Source organism: Carassius auratus, chromosome 14, assembly GCF_003368295.1.
Source record: "Carassius auratus strain Wakin chromosome 14, ASM336829v1, whole genome shotgun sequence".
Classification (NCBI taxonomy): domain Eukaryota; kingdom Metazoa; phylum Chordata; class Actinopteri; order Cypriniformes; family Cyprinidae; genus Carassius; species Carassius auratus.
In genome coordinates this window covers 19880574-19901183 of record NC_039256.1, presented here as the reverse complement: position 1 = coordinate 19901183, position 20610 = coordinate 19880574, and the positions used below count along the sequence as shown (strand labels likewise).

Sequence of the window (20610 nt, the reverse complement as noted above, 5' to 3'; positions counted from 1 at the left end):
TATATATATATATATACATATATACACATGTGTATAGGTAATTATGTGTATTGGCTGGTATGAATATTGGCTGGTATTCATTATATAATGGGGGGAAAGTGATAATTAAATAATCTAGCAAAGACATTTCTTTAATGACAATGCACTTTTGCAATACACACATGTAAAACTTAAGAAAAACTTGCTTTGTGTTAATAAAAAAGTTTGAAATTAAAATAAAATCAACTATGGACTGGCCATCAGATAAGTCGAATCAAATCAATAAAATAAAATAAAATGGTCATCCATGAAGGACAAGCAGTCTGGAAATTAATGGGTGAATGAAATACAATAAATATAATTGTAAAAATCTAATAAAATCAAATGAAATGAAATGGTCATCCATCCAGGACAAGCAGTCTGTAATATAATAGTTGAATAAAGTAAAATAAAATAAAATAAAATAAATATTTATTCAGGACCATTCACCCAGGTCGATTGGGAAATTAATGGATGGATGAATCAAATCAATGGTGGATTGACCATGACAAGAAGTTTGGAAAACGTATAAACAAAATAAATTCTTTATATTAAGATTTCAGTCTTAAGAATTAAGTCTAATTTCTGTTCATGGCTTAACGACAAAGACATAGGAACCTTCATTATCAGTTCCCTCCTACAGACATCTATAGACACATACAGTGAGAGCGCAGCTGGCCTGGTGGTGTGACTTTCTTCTGTTTGTGTTGAGGATGTTTACCGATCCCAGGAAAGACAAACAGGTTCTTTTTTTTGAGGGAGTTGTGCTCAAACAGAGGAGCCAATAGGACTGATTCAGCAAAAGGGTCAGTCTTTTACTCATTGTTGCCATTGTTGTCTTTCGTTTCCTTTCACGTTGACTGTGTCTAAAAACACAGACATTCCCGTCAACAGCCAGGGTCACAACTGGAATGTTTTAGAATACAGTGGCTATACTAATGCAGGAAAATGAATTTCTGTTGTATTCACATTTGATGTATTGTATTGTGATGTATTGATACATTTGAAATATTGTACCATTATCAGACCTCACTATGGTTATAAATGGCAATCAGTTTATAAATAAAGAGTGTACATTGAAGGATTTAAAACATATATTATTTATTCTACAAGTTACATAACTTACCACAGCCGCGATGACAAGCTTTCACTGTCAGTCATCCATCGTGAGTGTAAACATCTGGGGACAGCTGCAAAAATGTGGCACTCGCACAGCTGATCCCTGCATAAGAAAAATATTTTATTTAGTTTGCTTTTGTTAAATCATTTTACCTTATGTGATGTTTGTGTATCACTCTGTGTATTGTTGCTGGACAAGTGTACATGCTCACACAACAACATTTAGTAACAGTGACAAACATAAAAATAATTTGCATAATTCACTGCAAAACCAGCTTTTGCTTGTCATAATGCCTGTAGGTTTGACCTTGATTCTTTTCTAATGACTGTGTAATTTCTAATGGACACTACTTAGTATAGTATTTTGACGGATGGACAACCTTATGAAACAAAGAACAGTGATTGGTTTGATCTGCAATAGTCTTTGCCTGCTCTGGACTTACAGGGGTATAAATCAAAGGGGGAACAAGCCTAAGTGCAGAGGTTTTATGAGGGGAGACTTCCCTTGCATCCTGCAGGGGGTAGAAGCTGACACTGTTCACGTGTCAAAAAGCTTTAACAGGCAGGATCACAAACAAAGAATTATTACTTTATTGGACATCATTTAGGAAGACTTTTTTGCCCTCACTAGTAGAAGAGAGTAGAAGAGAACAATTAACACATAAGAGTTATTATCTTAAAATTATAGTTATTATTAAAAGTTTAATTTGATATATACTTCAGCTGAATTGTCAGTTGATAAAAAACACTCATATAATATAGCAAAGGTCTTTGCAATTAATATGTTAATTATGCATCCATAAAACAATTATTCACATGAATTGTTTAAATGAGGACACTTAACAGTTAGACAAGTGCATTATACCAAAATGAATTATGCCCATACAAGTGTTGTCTGAGTTCATATTTCAGCTATTCTCACAGCGCTAATGAATTGCTGACACTAAACAACATTATTGTCAAAACATGTGGAGAATGCACAATATTCATAGCTACAGTCATACAGAAGACAAATAATATAGCCCTGCAGATTAACCAAAGCCACATAAATAAATCTATTGAGATTTTGTGTACATGGGAGACTGGGGATAGTTGTCAGACACTTTTTTGAATTAGAGGGATATTAGGAAATTTAATTTTAAACATAATTAAAATAAAAATGTCATTATCATTTTTGTTATAACAGTTTAGAAAACAAGAACAATAAAACTAATTGGAAAACATTCAAACAAGTGTCAACAATATAGGCTAATAATGAAGAAAGTTTTTAACTGAGCTGCGTTCTCAGCATTTTTTGCAGCAGTTTGTCATAAATGTAAAGTCACATTCTTATTGCTATTGGGTATGTTTACAAGTTCTTGTGTTTCATATTTACTAAGTTTATAAAATGTAGGCCTATTGTAGGCTATATATTTGTTTCTGAATTGTATATTGATTGATTGGTAGGCACACACTGCCCCAACACTGTATCTTAAATTATTTACCAAAAAAAAATTTGATAATTTTATATGGTTTCTTATCCATATTGTCCTCCTGTTGCATGATTTTCTTGGTATTTCATAATTATTTATACCGTTTATTAGCACTGTGGCAACTTACCCCACACAGTGTAAGAAGCCCAGGGGGCAATAACTTCACTGTGCTTTGTAAACATTTAATTACTTAAAAATTATCCCTTCTTCACAGTTATATTTTACAAATGCAGTATTCTTCCCGCGTTACACATCGTCGCACCCGCACGCCACGCGCTGAGTCCAAAGGTGAATCTGTTCTCTACCTGCGCAAACTTCCTGTGATAGCGTCAGATCCGACTCGTTTGTCTGAAACTCGTGCTGGTTGCCTCGCCCACGGTTTATTAATACCTGCCGTGTTGCCCAGTTATTAAAACATGGGAAAGGAAATGATGAGACGCTAATATTTTGGAGTTTAGCCGAAGCGAAGGCGGTTTATGTTTTATATTTCAACCGCGTCTTTATTTTATTAACGTTACTTCCGGAAAACCCGCACAGGTAAGAGTAGTTTCGGTCTTTTCTTACTTAACAACACACTAATCTAACGATATTTACTTTAACTTCTTCTGTAAAGTACTGTTGTTGTCCAATCGTCAATGAATGTGAATAAAGAGAGGTTAAAAGGACAGTAAAGCGAACATTAAACCGCTTCTTTCATAACAGGTCACCTCGAACACATTAGGTGTTTTTAGCAGGTTAGGTACGTTGTGAAGATAAAGGTAATTAGGCTGAGTTAAACAAAGAAACACATGCGTTATTTGTATTGCTTCTTTGCCCAACATGTAATTCAAGGTCACTCGGTTGTCCAGGTTACCATCAGAATCACCAGTCAGCTGATTGATGAATGATTTATGGCTTCTTCTTTCTCGTGTGTCTCAACGTGTAGGTCAGAAGATATAAACCGAATTAAAAAGGTTAGAAAAGTTAAATAGTTTATATGTGATGATTTGTGTTATTAAAGTAGCCTAAAACATATTGTATGTTTTTATATCATGCTGTTTATATTATTAGAGTATGACTTCATAAAAAGGTTAAAGTCACTCCCTAGAGAAGGTGGAGTCTCCCTTTCAGAATATACAACTGCAACAGACTTCCAAAAGTAAACAAATATGATTCATACGTTTTGTGTCCCATTCTTCTGGTTGTTTGCTTGTGGCGTGTATTATTTAGATAGCTAGCTTGTTTATTCCCGTGGAAGATAAAGTATGTTGTTCAAACTTGTTGTAACATTAAATGAGTTCATTAAAAAAATGAAAATTCTGTGGTTTTTTACATCTAGTCTTGTAGCTATAGTATGGCTTTCTTCTAACGCAAAACACAAAACAAGATGTTGAAAGCATACAGAAGAGGTTAAAGTGAATGGTGACTAAAGCTGTCATTCCCTATAATTATGTCTTCTTATTCCTTTTGTGTTCCACAGTAAAAAAAGAAAGGTATGGAATGATGTGGGGGGAGTAAATGATGAAACAGTTTTCAGTTTTTTGCGAACTGTCTCTTTAAGAAAGAAAATGTTGAATAGAGGCAGTGCAAGTATTAATGGTTAGAGTAGACAATGTTTAATCAGGCTTCTTGCATGTTTGTATTGAATTGGAGGGCGCTAAAGAAAAACTCCAGGGTTTATTTTCATATTTTCCAAACTTAGTCATTCTGTCGGGGCTGTGCCATTGGTCCATGTATTCATTCTTCAACTGTGTGTCTGAGGGAATGATTCATGGCCCCTGCTAGAATTTGGTAGGTGAGATGTTTCAGACTGGGTGTTCACGTTTTCTTTGATTTGCCATTTGTTCTGTAGGCGGTGGACAGGAATAGTGCTAATTTATGACATCAGCACCCTGGTAATCCTAACATCTGGAAACACTATATGGACTTTGAAACAATCAATGTTCAGTGACTGTTTAGTATACAAACAGGTCAATGACACATTGTGGAGGTATGTGGACTTAGCTTTCTTTAGGTTTTGCAGTGGAGTTCAACCTTGAAAGGTTCACAAACTATCATTACGGGACAGGAGAGATTGACAACCTGCTTGTCTCCATCCATTGTTTAAGATACTCCCATGAGGCTGTGGGGTGAGTCCATCTATCTTAGCCAGGGTCGCAGCTTTAGTGGGGAAGGAATTTTAACAAAATGCATCACTGGGCATTGGTTTTTTTTTCTTCAGTTTTTATCAAGGCTGCTCTTAGTTTGTGTAGTTTAGTAAGTAGGGCTGTCACTTTTGTGAAAAAATCATTTTCAATTTTTAAGACGTAAGTGTTCATTGAATCGATTGTAAAATCGATTTTCCATGTCTAAAAAAAAAGACGTTTCCTTTTTCAACGTCAAATAACGGACGAACATAAAGAGAGTGCAGGAAACACACAAGTCAGCAATATTTCTTATTTATTGGCATACAGTTTCGTGCAGAATAACAGCAACAGGAGTGCAACATTCTCGAAAAAAATATATGCAGAGGGGATGGCTGCCATAACTAAAGAAAAACATCACTGCAGGCTTCAACCCAGCTGCATTTATGATTTAGGCAATTCAAAAATCTCCAAGATTATTTTAAATAATGATTCAATCCATTTCAAACAACTGTTCAAAAAGAAAACGTGCTCCCTGGGACACTCAGGTACAGCTGCGCAAGGTGGGGGTATTACTGCCAATTTTTCACCACAAAAGCCGGTCACTGTCAGCTTGGTATGGTGCTTTTCATAACTCAGAATCTCCTGTAACTAGATATGCGAATGAGGCGAATTCCATGTCTTTTTTTTAGACATGGAAAATCGATTTTACAATCGATTCAATAAACACTTATGTCTTAAAAATTGAAAATGATTTTTTCACAAAAGTGACAGCCCTACTTACTAAACTACACAAATCAAGAGCAGCCTTGGTAAACATAAAAAAAAAAAAAAAACTAAATGCTCAATGATGAACACTAGCGAATGCACACAATCTGAATGACTGTTTAAAATTATTTAAATATGTTGTAGAAAGTAGCAGCTGCTTTATTTATTGGGTTTTCCGTGTAAGGGCAGCATTTTCTGCAGTTTAGCGCCATCTGCTGTCAGAGAGTGAATGTGTGTTCATTCAGCGAGTCTCTCACATGTTCCCCCATGTGCTTCTCATGTGTGCTTTAGATCAGAGCGGCACATGCGCCTTTCAAGCAGCATACAGTTGTGTTGTGCATTTTGACCAGTTGGTGGTAAAATTATGCTTAAAATTAGGGGTGTATATATTACATTATTGCCAATGTTTCAACTTACAGCAACAGTGTTAAAGTAGCAATTCGCTGATGGACACCGGCATAAAAAATGTATACATTTTATATTTTAAAACATTTTATAGATATTAGTTTTAATATATTAGCATATTAAAAAAGGAAGATAATGAGGAAATTGTCGCTCCCTCTGCCAAGTGGATTATTCATTACATATTCATTGCCGTGATATATCGCATTACGAAAAACCCCTCACATGTCTATTCAGTTCATATCACAACAGTTGCGCCCTAGAATTGAAGTGATACATTTTACACTGGCAAGCATCAGTCAATATTTTTCTACAGTAATTAAAATTCTGCTAGGTTATTTTCATGTTATGTCTGACATGAAAATTCTATAATGTTTTGTTTCTAAAGCAGTGTTTAAACTTAACATCAGGTATTTTAAATATTGTAAGTGAATTTATCAGAATGTGACAATGTGCGGTATTAAAATGGTATATTTTGATATTAGCTAAAGATTGTTTAACATTGTTACTAAATCTTTGAAAACCGTTGATATATATTATATGTTAGATTATTTTCCCGCTTTACAGCGATAAATAAATTCCACTTGATTTACCCCTAGTGGTTATAATTTTTTGTGTTAATTATTGCACTCGCTGGGTTATGTCCATTCAGTTATCTGTAGAATATGAAGGAAGTCAGTGAGTGAGAGAAATATGTCCTGCTTGACCTCGGACTACACACACGCATAACTCACTGTGTAATATCCAGAGGTTGAGCTTGGTTCTTAGAATGCTCTGCCTGCACTAGTACCACATCAGCAGTCTACACTCCCCCTCGTCCTTCGTCACACACACACACACACACAGACACTCACTCTTTCAGCCCCTCCCCCTGGGTCGACACAGCCGGACTCTGAACGCTTCTCTCCGGTCTATTGAGGTCTACTTTAACTGCATGTCCTTGCATACACACACTCACACGCACAAACACACTCTGTACCTAGTAGAGTGGAGATGATGGGCTCTGGTTTCAGTCAGGCTGCAGGCGGCCAGCGCAGCTGTTGGGCTTGAGTTTCTTGTTTTCATGCAGTGGCTGCTGGGAGTCTGACTGCACTGCCAGCATCTGAGGTGGGTTGGAATAATGATTGAGATTTATTACCTCACATTCATGGCAGACGGTGTGTTTGTTTTGCTTATCCATTATAGTGCCAGTTTGTAATTGTGTCATTGCATTGTGTTATTTTTTTTTATTTTTTATTTTATTAAATCAATAGTAGTTTTGATCTAGTGTTAGCATTATTTATTTATGGTATTCTAAACAAGATTTTTTAAATATATATATAGTGTTATTATGAGGGTCACTGACATGAGTACCCACAATAAATAAAAATAAGAATCAAATTTTTAAAACATGCACTAAATTTCCATTATGTATTGACATTTTAAATATTATGTTTGACCAACTGAAAAGTAATTGCTAACACTTTGAATACATGTGACTACAGATTTGCATCTTTTTTCCCCAAGTAAAATATATTATTCAAAGTCATTTTTTTGTTATTATTACTTCATAATATTATTATTAAATTATTTATTCATAAAATATTTTTGAGTTTTCGAATAGTCACACCACATAACATCTTGAATGTATTGTATTTAAGGTTACGTTACACAAGGTTTCATTGTAGAGGGATTTAGCAGAGATTATGTGGCTCACAGAGGGAAATGGCCCATTACTGATTGGGCATGAAGTTATAACAACAAGCTTGTAATTTCTACACTATTCTTTTAAATTCTTGCTCTTTGTTCGCCTTAGTAGGTGAGTTTTGACTGCTGCCCTCCTGTCATTTCACAGAGCTTAAACCGTTTAATGAATTGAACAGTGATAGTTAGCCAAGTTCTGTATCCTCATGGAAAGGATACAGCTGCAGCCCTCTTCCCATATTGTTGTGGTTAAGTGGATCCATGTCATTTCCTGTCCAGCCGGCATGAGCCAAAAAAAGAATGCTTGACGTGAGTTTCAGTTTTTCTTTGTTCTCTTTTCCAACAGAAAGTTGGGTGTAGATGAAGCGTCTAGCAGCTTGTTCTCTTTCTGGATTGGAAATATTTGAATGCTTCTCATCTGATGAAGCTGATGTAGAGTTTGCAAGCTGAGAAAGCGGCAAAAGCTCTCCAGCCCTGCAGACGTCCATCTTAACTTCTTCAGGTCATGGCTGAGCCCAAAGCGTCTCCACCAGCGGGCGGTGTAACATGGGCGCGGGTGTGTAAGGAATGTGGACAGTGTCATGATGGTCGGGACAGTCACCTTTTTGAATATCAGGATGAGGTGGATGACGAGCTGGTGTGCCACATTTGCCTCCAGCCTCTGTTGCAGCCCATGGACACGCCGTGTGGCCACACGTACTGCTTCCACTGCCTCAGCAACTTCCTGCATGACCAGGACTTCTGTCCCGTCGACCGCCAGAGGCTTCAGCTACAACAATGCCGTGCCTCCAGCCTGCTGGTGCGCAACCTGCTGGACAAACTGACCGTGCTGTGCCCGTTCCGCAGTGAGTGCCAGCAGAGCATGCAACGCTGCGAGCTGCAGCCCCATCTTCACAACAGGTTAGTGCGTGCCACCAAGGAAATGTTTACCTATCACTAGGGCAACACAGCATAAAGTCGAAGAGATGTAGACATTGATAATGCAGATATCATTCTGTAGAAATTAAATTAAATAAGTTATGAGAAGTCAGTGGATAAATATGCACATGTAGCCATTAAGAAATCTGCTGAAAAATTTGGGGAATTCCACTTATCCAGGTTTCATGTGAACAGAGAGATTTGAGAGAGCTGAGCAGGATTAAAGAATAGACATGAGTGGACCATATGACCAACCACTGAAAGAACAGGGGGACTCTCTTTTACATAATGGAGTTACTTAGGAATCACATGAGTGATTACTATAAAATGTGTGCAGATAGTTCAGCATCGTCACTTCTTCCAAGAACACATGGGAGTTGACGTGTTTAATTTTTGCCTGTTTAATTAGAGGCTTTAAAGGGGTCATATGATGTTACTTAAAAGAACATTATTTTGTGTATTTGGTGTAATGAAATGTTTATGCGGTTTAAGGTAAAAAAAAAAAAAAAATTCCACATACTGTATATTATTGTTTCTCCTGTATGCTCCGCCTTCTGAAAAGCGTCGACTTTTACAAAGCCTATCGTTCTGAAAAGCAAGGTGTGCTCTGATTGGCCAGCTATCCAGTGCGTTGTGATTGGCTGAATGCCTCAAGAGTGTGATGGAAATGTTATGCCCCTCACCACACCGTGATGACTTGTGTCAGCATGACAAGACAAAAACAAAACTCATTACATACGAGGCATTTGTTGCATCCAGTGGGGACATAAATACTGATTATAATGTCTTATTATGCATTGCGTTGCGTTGTGTATCGCATCTGCCCGCGTTGTGTTCCCCCCGAGAATGGTTAGACGGTGAGGAGTCGCTGGTGGAGGGACACTGGAAGACTAGAGAGAATGAAGGTCAGGCTGCTATGATTCATTTTAGTGGTTCTCTCTCATGGTTTGGCAGAGGATGTGATTACTAATGGCAAATTGGCCGTGTTGAATATCTGCGTATGGTTCTCTCTCTCGAGGTGGCTGGATGTTGATAGTGGTTGTGGTTGATAGCGGTTATTGATAGTGAATTGGCCACATTGATTATCTGCATGTGCTTCTCCCAAAATTAGTTAATTAAACATCACGTTGTAGGCTACTCTCACAGGAAGCAGTCCTCATCCTCCATAAAATGCATTGCACACATATTTGGGTTAAACTGTTCTGGAACATTTCTAGTTGTGTCCTCTTTTGTAATTTTGTAAACAACTTATTTTCGCTTTCACAATGAAAGTGAAAAGTGAAAAGTGAAAAGTGAAAGTGACGTGACATTCAGCCAAGTATGGTGACCCATACTCAGAATTTGTGCTCTGCATTTAACCCATCCGAAGTGCACACACACAGAGCAGTGAACACACACACACACTGTGAACACACACCCGGAGCAGTGGGCAGCCATTTATGCTGCTGCGACCGGGGAGCAGTTGGGGGTTCGATGCCTTGCTCAAGGGCACCTAAGTCATGGTATTGAAGGTGGAGAGAGAACTGTACATGCACTCACCCCACACACAATTCCTGCCAGCCCGGAACTCGAACTCACAACCTTTCGATTGGGAGTCTGACTCTCTAACCATTAGGCCACGACTTCCCCGTTCCCTGTGAAACAGCATCTCCACAACATGGTGCCGGTGGCAACAGCGAGAATAAAAGTTACGCCTCCTTTCTTTGCGTGAACATATGGGCGGTGTTATGCAGATCTTCCCACATCTTGACGTAGATGTGGGGGCGTGTTAGAACAAGCCAATTTAGGAGAGCGTGGCAGTCTTAACTTTGATAAAGAAGAACTCTTTGAATTTGAGACTTTCGTCTTTGCAACTTTACAGATCTTCTTTATACACCAATAGCTTGTAAAACTCCAAAGGGAAAGGAAAACTTGAAATCGCATCATATGACCCCTTTAAGCGGTATTAAGTGTTTAACCCTGCTCACAATTGTTTAGTTGCACAAACGTATAGTTTTTACAGTTCAGTATAAAATATAGAAAATCTAAAATATATATCACTAAATGGTTAATTCACTGAATCCAAACCCATAGTATATGATATAGGTGATATGGAATGCAAAAAAGGAAAATCCCCTAGGGAATAAAACCCATGACTTTGGTGTTTTTGCTCTACTGTATAAACTATTGGAACACTGCACAGAATGACCCTGTGCCTCAGTGTTCATCTCCCTTACATGGGTTTTCTTTCTGCGGTTTTATCATATTCTTATCTTCTGTGATGTAAAGCGTGGTCTAAAGGTTTTTTGGCTGATAGTTCATGTGGTCAGGGAGAGCCCAATGTAAACAGAGAGAGCAGCTGTGGGATGAGGGGGAGGTGTTGACATGGTGAAACCCGGACTAGACCTGATTATGCTGTTTGGAAGGGTTTTTTTTGTTGTTATTTTTTTTGGTTTGTTTTTTTACCTGTACCATCTCCATCCCTGCAATGCAGCAGAAAAGCCTCTTTGCATCTTCATCTGCATAGCTCCACTTGTTTCCGTACTGAGAATTCACACTCCCTGAGTATGTTCAAACTTTAATAAATGCGATGTAATTTTGCACCGAACCGATTAAGCACTGACTTGTTTTTCGCTGCTGTTTTCTGCTGACTCCTGAATATGGAAGATCCAGAGCAGTAGTCAGCACTGGTGCATGTTTAGGATATTTTTAGTTACTGTTGCTGCCATCTGGTAATGAATGTCTTGTAGGTTAATTAACAGCGGACCACTGAGTAATGATGCAGTAGTTCTCTCTGACTCTGTGTACTGTAATTCTCTCTTTCTCAGATGTCTTGCATTCAGACGACTCAGGGAAGAGGCAGAGAGAAAAAAGAGACCCTCCTGGAACCAGTTAAAGGGAAGCAAATCGGATGGAGATTTAGCTGACGACAAGTCTACCCCGATCACACGCACATGTCAACTCAGTGGACCCTCAGAACCTGGATTGGTCAATCCGGCCTTTGAAGAGGGTGAAGATGGTATTGCAGGACTTTCTGTTTTTCTTGTACCCTTTCTAACAAATATTATTACAAAGCCCTATGAGCGTTAGCAGATCCATATCAAAGTATTTATGATATTCCAAATTTAATTAAAATCAGGAGTATGTTCAAAATTAAAGTTAAAATAATTATTGGTTTATTGGTAATGGCTTAGAAATTAAATTTTGCAGTCTCTTTACATATATAATATTTGTATAATATCTATTTGTGTACTGTACACCACCTGATAAGGATTAGATTTAGAAAAAAATAAAGCACATTCTTGGTGTTTTTTTTTGGGGGGGGGGGTGATTTACAGTTGTAACGTTTTTGATTTGTGGTAGCTCAGGAGTAAAGGTGAGAATAGTTTAGCACTGACGGTGAAAAGCTGTGGAAATTGATTTGCAGCTGTGTTTACTTTTGGTTAACCTAAACAGAGGGAATTTTTCATGATGCCCTTAATTTTGGCAGTAGATACCCGAGGCGTGTCAGGATGTTATTAATATTGTATCAAAATAAATTATGGCATTAAAAGCAACAATTGTCACTGTCTGAGAACATGTACACTCATGGAGATTCACATCAACTTTTTTCCTGATTAGAGCTCTAAAACACCTGGGGGTAGTCTGGACCTGTCATCTGGATTAATGGAAATGCTGTTAGTCATAAAGTCACCTAGCAACTCTCTCAATATCTCATGGGAATATTACATCATACATGTGTGTTTCCCCTTGATAAATGACTCATTCCAAAGCAGCCACGAGCAAACTGCTTATGTTACTGCCATATGTTGAACTACTTAGATTTTAAGCATTTGTAAATCAGGTTCCTGATGGTCTTTTGGGTTTCCAGACACCTCTCTGAGGTCCAGTCTTGTGGCAGAGGCGACTGTGGTGGAGCTGCTTAAAGAGGATCCAGATGAGGATCTGGGATTGCGTATAGTAGGAGGGAAGGACACACCCTTGGGCAACATCGTCATTCAGGAGATTGTGCGTGATTCACTGGCTGCACGGGATGGCAAGCTGGCTCCTGGGGATCATATTCTAGAGGTGAGGCATATCTCAACTAGTCATGCTATTGTGTTTCTTTTAGGTTGTCAATCACTATGGATTTGAACCCATTAGATGTTTTCCACTGGTTTTATCTCTCTGAATCTGTTTTTCTATCTAGTTCACATGTTGTCAGTGTACACACCCCAGTGTCATTGTGTTTCACATTGCAATCACATCCCTGGATAAAGGTCACAAGATCCTGCTTTCCCAAATGTCAGGAAATTTCCATTATTGACCATTTAAAAATGTAGCAGTTTTCAGTTGAGTAGACAAATTCTGTCATAGGACATGTATCGAAATAGGTTTAGTTCAATACATGTCCTAAAGAACTGACCCACTTTGCACAAGTTTTCACTAATTGGTTATGTTTAGCTGATTCATAGTTTTGTTTGTGTAGTTCCAGAATGGAAGATGGAGAAGGGAGTCATTCTCATGTTAAATTAGAAAATTCAAATTCATTTAAGACTGATTTCAGAAAAAGGGACATTCAGTAGTTCTTTAGCTAACGTTAGCATTGCTGTTCTTTGTGTACTTTAAGTACCAATACCACAGTGGTGTTAGATTTTGCACTGCCATCTGTCGATGTGGATCAGGATTTTATTAAAACGAATCTAGTCAGTTTTAGAGCCTGGTCTACTACACGGCAATTAATTCTTTTATCTGTCCCAGCGAAAGAGAAGCAACTCTGTCTCAGTCATCAAATCTTTCCACCTTGTTTAAGCTGTACTGATGTTTATGCTCATTTTTTGCCTTTGTAAGTCTTTTGGTCTTTGGCTTAAGACCTTGTTTGCATTTTTGGTCATAATGAGAGGATCAGAATCTTTATTTAATCTCATAAAGCACGATAAGAAGTGTTCCACCATCTAATTTTTCTCTTCATGTCAAACAACAATACTAGTGTTATCTGCAGATGCGGCAGCTAGCGAGTATGAGCACCACCTTTTACTGAAACACAGTGGATCATGTCATTTCAAAACAGCAAAATACATAATTAAATCACTTTGTCCAGTCTTCATCCTGTGCGAGTAACACTATTCACATGAATCTTCACAAAAGCACATTGTTTGTTTTATTTGTAAAAGATTTTAACTTCGTACTAAACCACAGAATTCACCTTTAAAAAGCTCAGTTACACAGTAGTGCTTCTCAGTTACAATTCAGTTCAGTTGAGCAAATTTACATTCTGGTTCCCACAATCCTACGCTCTCCTAGGATTTCTGCTCCTGGTCGTCCTGGAATGCAGTGCCTTAGTAAAGCGAACCAGCACGACTGTCTTCACATTCAAATTCAACCTTGAGTTTTAATGAATGCCTCCAGCTTGTCTTCTCTGAGATCATATATATGGAAATCTGAATTAATTCAACTGCCAAGCCTAGATTGACCTATATCCCAAGCGGAGTTTCTCTGAGCTAAGGCCTATAAAGACATCTGTGGATGGCTAAGATATCTTATTTCTTGAAATGGGATCTCTCTTTCCCCCTTCTGGTTCAACACAGCATTGATTATCACAAAGGGTTGTTCCAAGCCTCAGGCAGGAAGCTTTTCTCTCTTTTTTGGGGTCCAGAAGCATAAATAACAGCATTATTTTAGGATCTTTTAACATGGTGTTCTTTAAAGAAAACAAAGCATACTGGTTGGATCTTAAATAAAGGTTAAACATTAACCTGAGTTGCCACATGAACAGATATCAAGGCAATGCTTTCACTTTATGAAGGACTGAGTCTAAGTACAAATATTGACTTAAAGTCTTTAAAATCATTTGAATAATAGAAATAGTAGTGTTGTTTTAGCTTTTAAACATGATGCATAATGAACCAAAATGACTCTCCAAATGATCTTCAAAGGTGTTAGGTGTAAATTTGGTGTAATTTGACAATAACCTTTATCTATTTTATAAATGCATCTTATTTAACTTGTTGTAAATGATTCATCCATACTTATTTAAAAAAAAAAAAAAAATTTTGTTTAATGTTCTCTTTGGTGGCGTTTACCAGATTTCTCCAATCATTTCATCCATATAAACCCTTTAGAGCTGCCTCCACCCAAACAATAAATGGTGGACAGAACCAAGTCCCTGTCTTTTTTTCTTTTTTTGATAATCTGTTTCACTTAGCTAAATGGTACAATATGGAAGAAAAGATATGTAGTTAATTGCATTACACTGTAACCTTAACCTAACGGTATTATCTTTGCAGGTGAATGATGTCAGTTTGGCATCCATCCCCCACAGTCGTGCTGTTGCTGTGCTTCGGCAGTCATGTTCCCGCGTCAGGCTAACTGTCATGCAGGAGAAGGGCTTCAAGCCCCGGCCTGAGCATCTTGCTCAATCCTCAGCTTCTCCACCGTCACAATCACCCAATCCTAACCAGAACCATGGCACCATCATCCAGGTCACCCTGGTAAAGCGTGAGCGCTCTGAGCCACTGGGCATCAAACTCATCCGTAAGTCTGAGGAGCCAGGAGTCTTCATCCTGGACCTGCTGCCTGGGGGTCTGGCTGCCAAAGATGGCAAACTGAGGAACAATGATAAAGTGCTGGGCATCAACGGACAGGACCTGAGACATGGCACCCCAGAGAGCGCAGCTCAGATCATACAGGTCCGGAACAGACAGACAGAATCACTTCAGAGAGAAAAAGTGGATGTCTCAAACTACTATTAATACAATCTCTTACTTTTAAACACTAGATTAAGTTTTCAGGTTTTATAGTAAATGTAAGTGATTGTTATGCTCTGTTATGTGTATGGCAGGCATGTGAAATGCGTGTGAACTTCGTTGTGATGAGACTTCCTGATCTCTCGGAGGAGGGTGGTGAGGGCCAGAGCAGAGGAGCCAGGAGGGTCCAAGAACCGCAATACTTCAAGCGACGATCTGAATACATGAAGGTAAAAAGTGTGCTTCCCAAGCCCTAATCATAATGTTCACAGTTTTAAAGGCACAAATAGTCATAGCTGTGGCCTACCATTATGCTTACTTGGGTGATGCAAGTTTTTGCTCACTCCCAATCCCAATTAATATATATATATAATATAAATAAAAAAAATATATATTGTTGTTGTTTTAAATATTTAAAAAGGCAGTAAAAGCAACAACTGTTTCTGATTGTAATATATTTTAAAATGTGATTTATTCTTGTGATGGCAAAGCTGAATTTTCAGCAGCCATTACTCCCGTTTTCAGTGTCACATGATTCTTCAGAAATCATTCTAATATGCTGATTTGCTGCTTAAGAAACTTTTATTATTATTATCAGTGCTGAAAATAGCTGTGCTGGAAATGGTGATTCTTCATCCAAAAGGATGTTTCCCAAAGAACAGCATTTTCAGCAATAGACTTTTTGTTTTGACTTTTTATTGTCACTTTTGTTCAATTTAATAACATCTCAGCAATTATCAAGAGAAATGGAAGGTACTTTTCAATTGTTGTTGCAATATTTAAGTTTATAAATTTACAGACATTTCTAAAATATATTTTTCACTTTGTTATTATGTGGAAAAACAAGAAAAAAAATGAATTTAAACTATTTTAGTATCAGGCTGCAACATAACAAAATGTAAAAAAATGAGTTTGGTCTGAATACTTTCTGAATGCACTGTATACATTACCTGGCCATGTAAATGGATCAAAAAGTAAAGGAACAGTGTTTTGTAATTATAGTTCAACTTGTGGGCAAAAGCTTGGTTCCATGTTTCATGTAATTGTGCTGCCTGCACATGTGTGCACGAGAGGTGACTTTTCACCCAGAGACCAGTCACACCCTGCTTTTGTGACACTTCCTCACCAGCTGAAGGCAGAGGCAGCAAACACAGGCTGGATAGTGGGAGATGAAAGCAGAGACCCCCCTCTCTCTCTGGGACTCGTCCCTGATCAAAAGGCCGGGGTGCTGCTCTCTGAGCTGCTGCAGCCACTGTGTTTGTTTATAGCTGGGGATCAAAGCTGGTGACAGTTAGCTTTCACCTGCGGAGATGAAGCTTGAGCTCACGCTGGAAGGAAGGGCCACCCCTCCCCCTCTGGAGGTCTGGAGAAGATGCTGAAAGGAGAGCGTTTTGACACAATCTATGAGTTATGATGGCAGTTCATCAGGGCCACTCACATTAATGCACCTCTCTGCTTTGCGGTCACCATGATTTTGCCAAGTAAAACATGTTCCTGGATCAACATCTTTTGCTGATCCTGGATAAACATTACTGTCAAAAAAAAAAAACTAAACTTGCCTATTAAAGGTGTAGAAGCACCTGTTCCTGATTGTAAGCCTTATACTGACCATTCCTTAAAAGTTGTCTTTCAGTTTTGATTTGTTGATTGGAATGATGTTCCTGGATCAACAAGGATGTTGTTCCAGGAACATGTTGTACTTGTTCAAATCATGCTCACCCTGCTTTGCAGCAGGATCTGGGATGTTTGCTTTTACAAATGTTTTCACCGCAGGAGTCCGGCACATCTTAAACTTTCACTTTTCACCCATCCCCCAAATACAGAACTTTCCAAAACAAAATTACTAAATATTAAGCATACTTGCATGCAGTTACAATGGGTCTGCGGTAAGTTTTTGCATAGCTAAGGTACAGTCTTTTGAGGATACATAACGCAACTTTAACCATCATTAACATTTAAAGAATTAAGCATCAACTGTCTTTCAGAGCAGGCTCACAACGCAAGGCCAGCTGTAGTCTGCATTTTACATTGTTACAGAAAAAAAGAAATTCAAATAAAGTTATGATTTAAAAGATATCATGGCTTTTACAGAAATATTAAAGAATGCAACTGTTTTCAACATTGGTAATAGTAGTAAATGTTTCTTGAGCCTCAAATCAGCATATTAGAAAAACGGGAATATATTACAGTTTCAAATGTTGAAATAAAAATGTGAAAACGCATATAGTACATTATAGTATAGTAGTTATCTAATAAATACGATTTCACAATTTTATTTTACAATATTACTGTTTTACTGTATTTTTCATCAAATTAATAAAAATTTGGTGAGCACGGCACACATTTCAAAAAGTTATTGTGCATAGTAGATAAAACCATGTTACAATCCCATTGCAATATCTAGATCTGGTAGTCCAGTTTCTGGCATAGTTACAGTGTTACAGTGTTTACACGACTATTTGAAAGGTGCATGAAACTTAATTCAGCTGTTGGAAAAATTGCTGTTACTTAAATTTTTTTTAATAAACTTGTGTTGTGCAAGTCATTTAATGTACATTATCTGGATCCAGGAGCCTCCTGTTGGGTTCTCCAGTCAAGAGAAGACAGTGAGTCTAAAGAAGGAGCCTCGACACTCTCTAGGCATCACCATCGCGGGGGGGAGAGACTGCCGCAGCCGTTTGCCCATCTACATCACTAGTGTGCAGCCGGTGGGCTGCCTACATAGAGACGGCACCATCAAAACAGGTCATTCTCCTCTTGTCTCCATATAAAATGCTCTAAGCATTATGTGCAATGCTTGTTAACTGTAGACGTAATGGCTGCTGCAGGTGATGTATTGCTGAGTATAAACGATATGGACCTGACCCATCTTACATACAATGAAGCGGTGACCATCCTAAAGACTCAGGCCGCTCAGAACACAATAACACTGCGAGTTATCCAAACCTTTGCTGAGGAGGAGGAACAGGACGGAGAATCCAGCACCAGAGAAGACATGGACACACTGGAGGGACCCAAAGAGGACGACATTAACTGGGCTCCTCTCTGGACCCGCTGGTTGGGTCTGCCCAGGTACCTCTTTTTTTTGGAAATGGATTATTGAGAGCAAAACTCAAATTTTATGTCCTCTTCTGTAACTTTTGGGCAAATATATGGTTGTATGGGCTTAGTCTTGATCAAAATTCATAATTTGACCACATCTATTTAATCCCTAGTTACATCCACTGGTGTCGTGATATTATGTTGATGAAGACCAACTGTGAGAGCTGGGGCTTCAGTATCGTGGGAGGATATGAGGAGAGTCGTGGCCAGCAGCCCTTCTTCATTAAAACCATAGTGCCTGGAACACCAGCTCACTTTGATGGACGCCTCAAGTGAGTCTTCAGTCCTCTTTAACAACATTACCATTCAAAAGTTTGGGGTCAGTAAGGTTTTGTTGTTTTTCATAGAAATTAATTAATCTTTTTAGCAAGGATGCAGTAGGTTCTTTTGAAATTTTCTCTTTATCCAAGAATACAGAAAAAGTCACAGTTTCCACAAAAATATGAAGCATCACAAAATGTTTTAAATATAAGAAATGTTTCTTGAGGAAGAATTGTTGACACTGAAGACTGGAGTAATGATGCTAAAAAATTCTGCTTTACCGTCACAGGAATAAATTATCTTTTAAAACATGACCACAAAACATTGGAATGGTAATGTAGAAGACATTAAGTGATAGTTCTCCCAAAAATGAAAATTCCTCATCTTGTTTCACAGTCTAAGATATTTTCTATGAAATCAGAGAGCTTTATGATTTTGCATACACAGAAATGCAACCACCACGTTCAAGGCCCAGAAAGGTAGCAAGAACATTGTTAAAATAGTCCATGTGACAGCAGTGGTTCAACCATAATTTTCATGAATGTCAGAATTTTCATTTTTGAGTCAACTATCCCTTTAATTGTTGTGCTCCAGTTGTCATCACTGACAAGCTATTATGAACATTTTCTCGAGTGCAGCGAATTTGCCTCTATAAAAGGAGCTGCTTTGTTAATTGACTCCCTCCTGTTCTCCTGCAGGTGTGGTGATGAGATCGTGGCTGTGAATGGAGTCACTACAGTTGGCATGAATAACTCCTCCTTGATCCCAATGCTGAAACTGCAGAAGAACAAAGTCACATTGACCGTAGTCTCCTGGCCTGGCAGCCTGGTTTAAAGACTAGCCTGAACTCTATCACTGTTACTGGATCCACCACTGGATTTCAAGTTGATGCACAAGTCTGTTATTGGAGAAGAGATGTCTATTCTCTTAAGAACAGGGTGGAAAAGCTGAGGAAGTCTGCTAACAATCATTGACCCAAGATTTAAAAGCAAGCCAAAAGGTTGATATTATTTAATCCACTACAGGCATTTAGTGTTTCACAAGTGTGCATTGCTCTTTGAATAGCTGTAATGGTGAAAAGGTGTGAACTGCTCTTGAGGGCACTGGACAAGCTTGAATTCCTGTTTAAAATAGGTTTATTTATCATTTATCGTGCCACTTGCCTGGGTGTATATTTTAGAATGGAGCTTCTTGTTTCCATATATAACCAGTAATAATCTTTTAGAAGGTTTATGATTGACATCAAGTGGTCAGTAGGGAGGTAATAAATATAAGTAATTATTTTGACACTACCTAGAGTTGGACCACATCACATTCTTATGCTGATGGCCTCTCTAATGACACTTTTTACACTGTTTTATGTTCTGAGAATAGTTACACTAGTGTAAAACTATGTAGTTGCTGTTGAGGTGATAGTATGAGCTGTTTTTTAAACCACAGCTTGGCTTGTTTGACACATTTTTCAGAATGTGTCTATTGGGTGCCTTGGATATGAATATGTACAAACACTGATCCACACCTGCCTTAATTGCTTGTATACCAAAAATGCCAATTTTTATCTTTGGCCTTTCATCACCTGTAGAATGTTTATTTGCCTATATTATCTGTATGTTCAACCCTTTTACTTTTTAATGCATTTTAGCCAGTTTTAATGATGTTCGGTTTTTGGACAAGCACAGCAAATGTGAAAAGCGTTGTTATGATGACAGAATAAACTTTTTTGTTTTATTTTATTACATCCTTGTTCTAAGCAGTAAACCCGTTTTGTTAACTTTTCTGTTCTGTAGAAAAATATAGTTGTAATTGATTATATTAGGTATTTTCAAAAATTGTAATAACTCTTACAGATGTCCAAAAAATGATTTATTGATTATAAATATGGATGTAATCTGCTGATAATTATCTACACTGTTAGAGATCTCAGTCTCATCTGCCAGAACAACAGTGGCTTCAAAATTTTAACCTTGTTTGGATTAGTGGTGCTTTTCTCTGTTACTCAAGAGTCAATGCTAAAGCCACATATTTCCCTCCCCTTCCAAATCGTTCATTATAGTCCCTGTG

At 38.0% G+C, this 20610-nt stretch overlaps 1 protein-coding gene and 1 long non-coding RNA gene across 3 annotated transcripts; one reads left to right on the top strand and one right to left on the bottom strand.

The window, feature by feature from the left end:
* Positions 1–842: 842 nt before the first annotated feature.
* Positions 843–6946, bottom strand: LOC113113949 (uncharacterized). The gene is made up of 3 exons (XR_003293654.1): positions 6861–6946; positions 1145–1240; positions 843–884 (listed from the first exon to the last, which is right to left on the bottom strand). It is a non-coding gene; the product is annotated as an uncharacterized LOC113113949 (long non-coding RNA).
* On the top strand, positions 2917–20285 carry LOC113113948 (ligand of Numb protein X 2-like). Of its 2 annotated transcripts, none has more exons than XM_026280546.1 (10): positions 2917–3146; positions 7911–8464; positions 11290–11480; positions 12333–12529; positions 14728–15129; positions 15282–15416; positions 17757–17931; positions 18015–18258; positions 18402–18560; positions 19248–20285. In XM_026280546.1, exons 2-10 carry the CDS (start codon positions 8070–8072, stop codon positions 19381–19383), a joined length of 2034 nt encoding a protein of 677 aa, XP_026136331.1. In that variant the 5' UTR covers positions 2917–3146; positions 7911–8069; the 3' UTR covers positions 19384–20285. The 2 variants fall into 2 exon arrangements, with proteins under 2 accessions (XP_026136331.1, XP_026136332.1); XM_026280547.1 differs by lacking the exon at positions 2917–3146 and adding an exon at positions 6548–6988.
* Positions 20286–20610: the final 325 nt, after the last annotated feature.

Bases quoted from the DNA above. Each gene is read 5' to 3' on its own strand.
- LOC113113948 (XM_026280546.1), top strand. From the start codon at position 8,070: ATGGCTGAGCCCAAAGCGTCTCCACCAGCGGGCGGTGTAACATGGGCG. The intron at 15,130-15,281 runs GTCCGGAACAGA...TGTGTATGGCAG, and splicing joins GCGCAGCTCAGATCATACAG to GCATGTGAAATGCGTGTGAA. The intron at 15,417-17,756 runs GTAAAAAGTGTG...ATCTGGATCCAG, and splicing joins GACGATCTGAATACATGAAG to GAGCCTCCTGTTGGGTTCTC.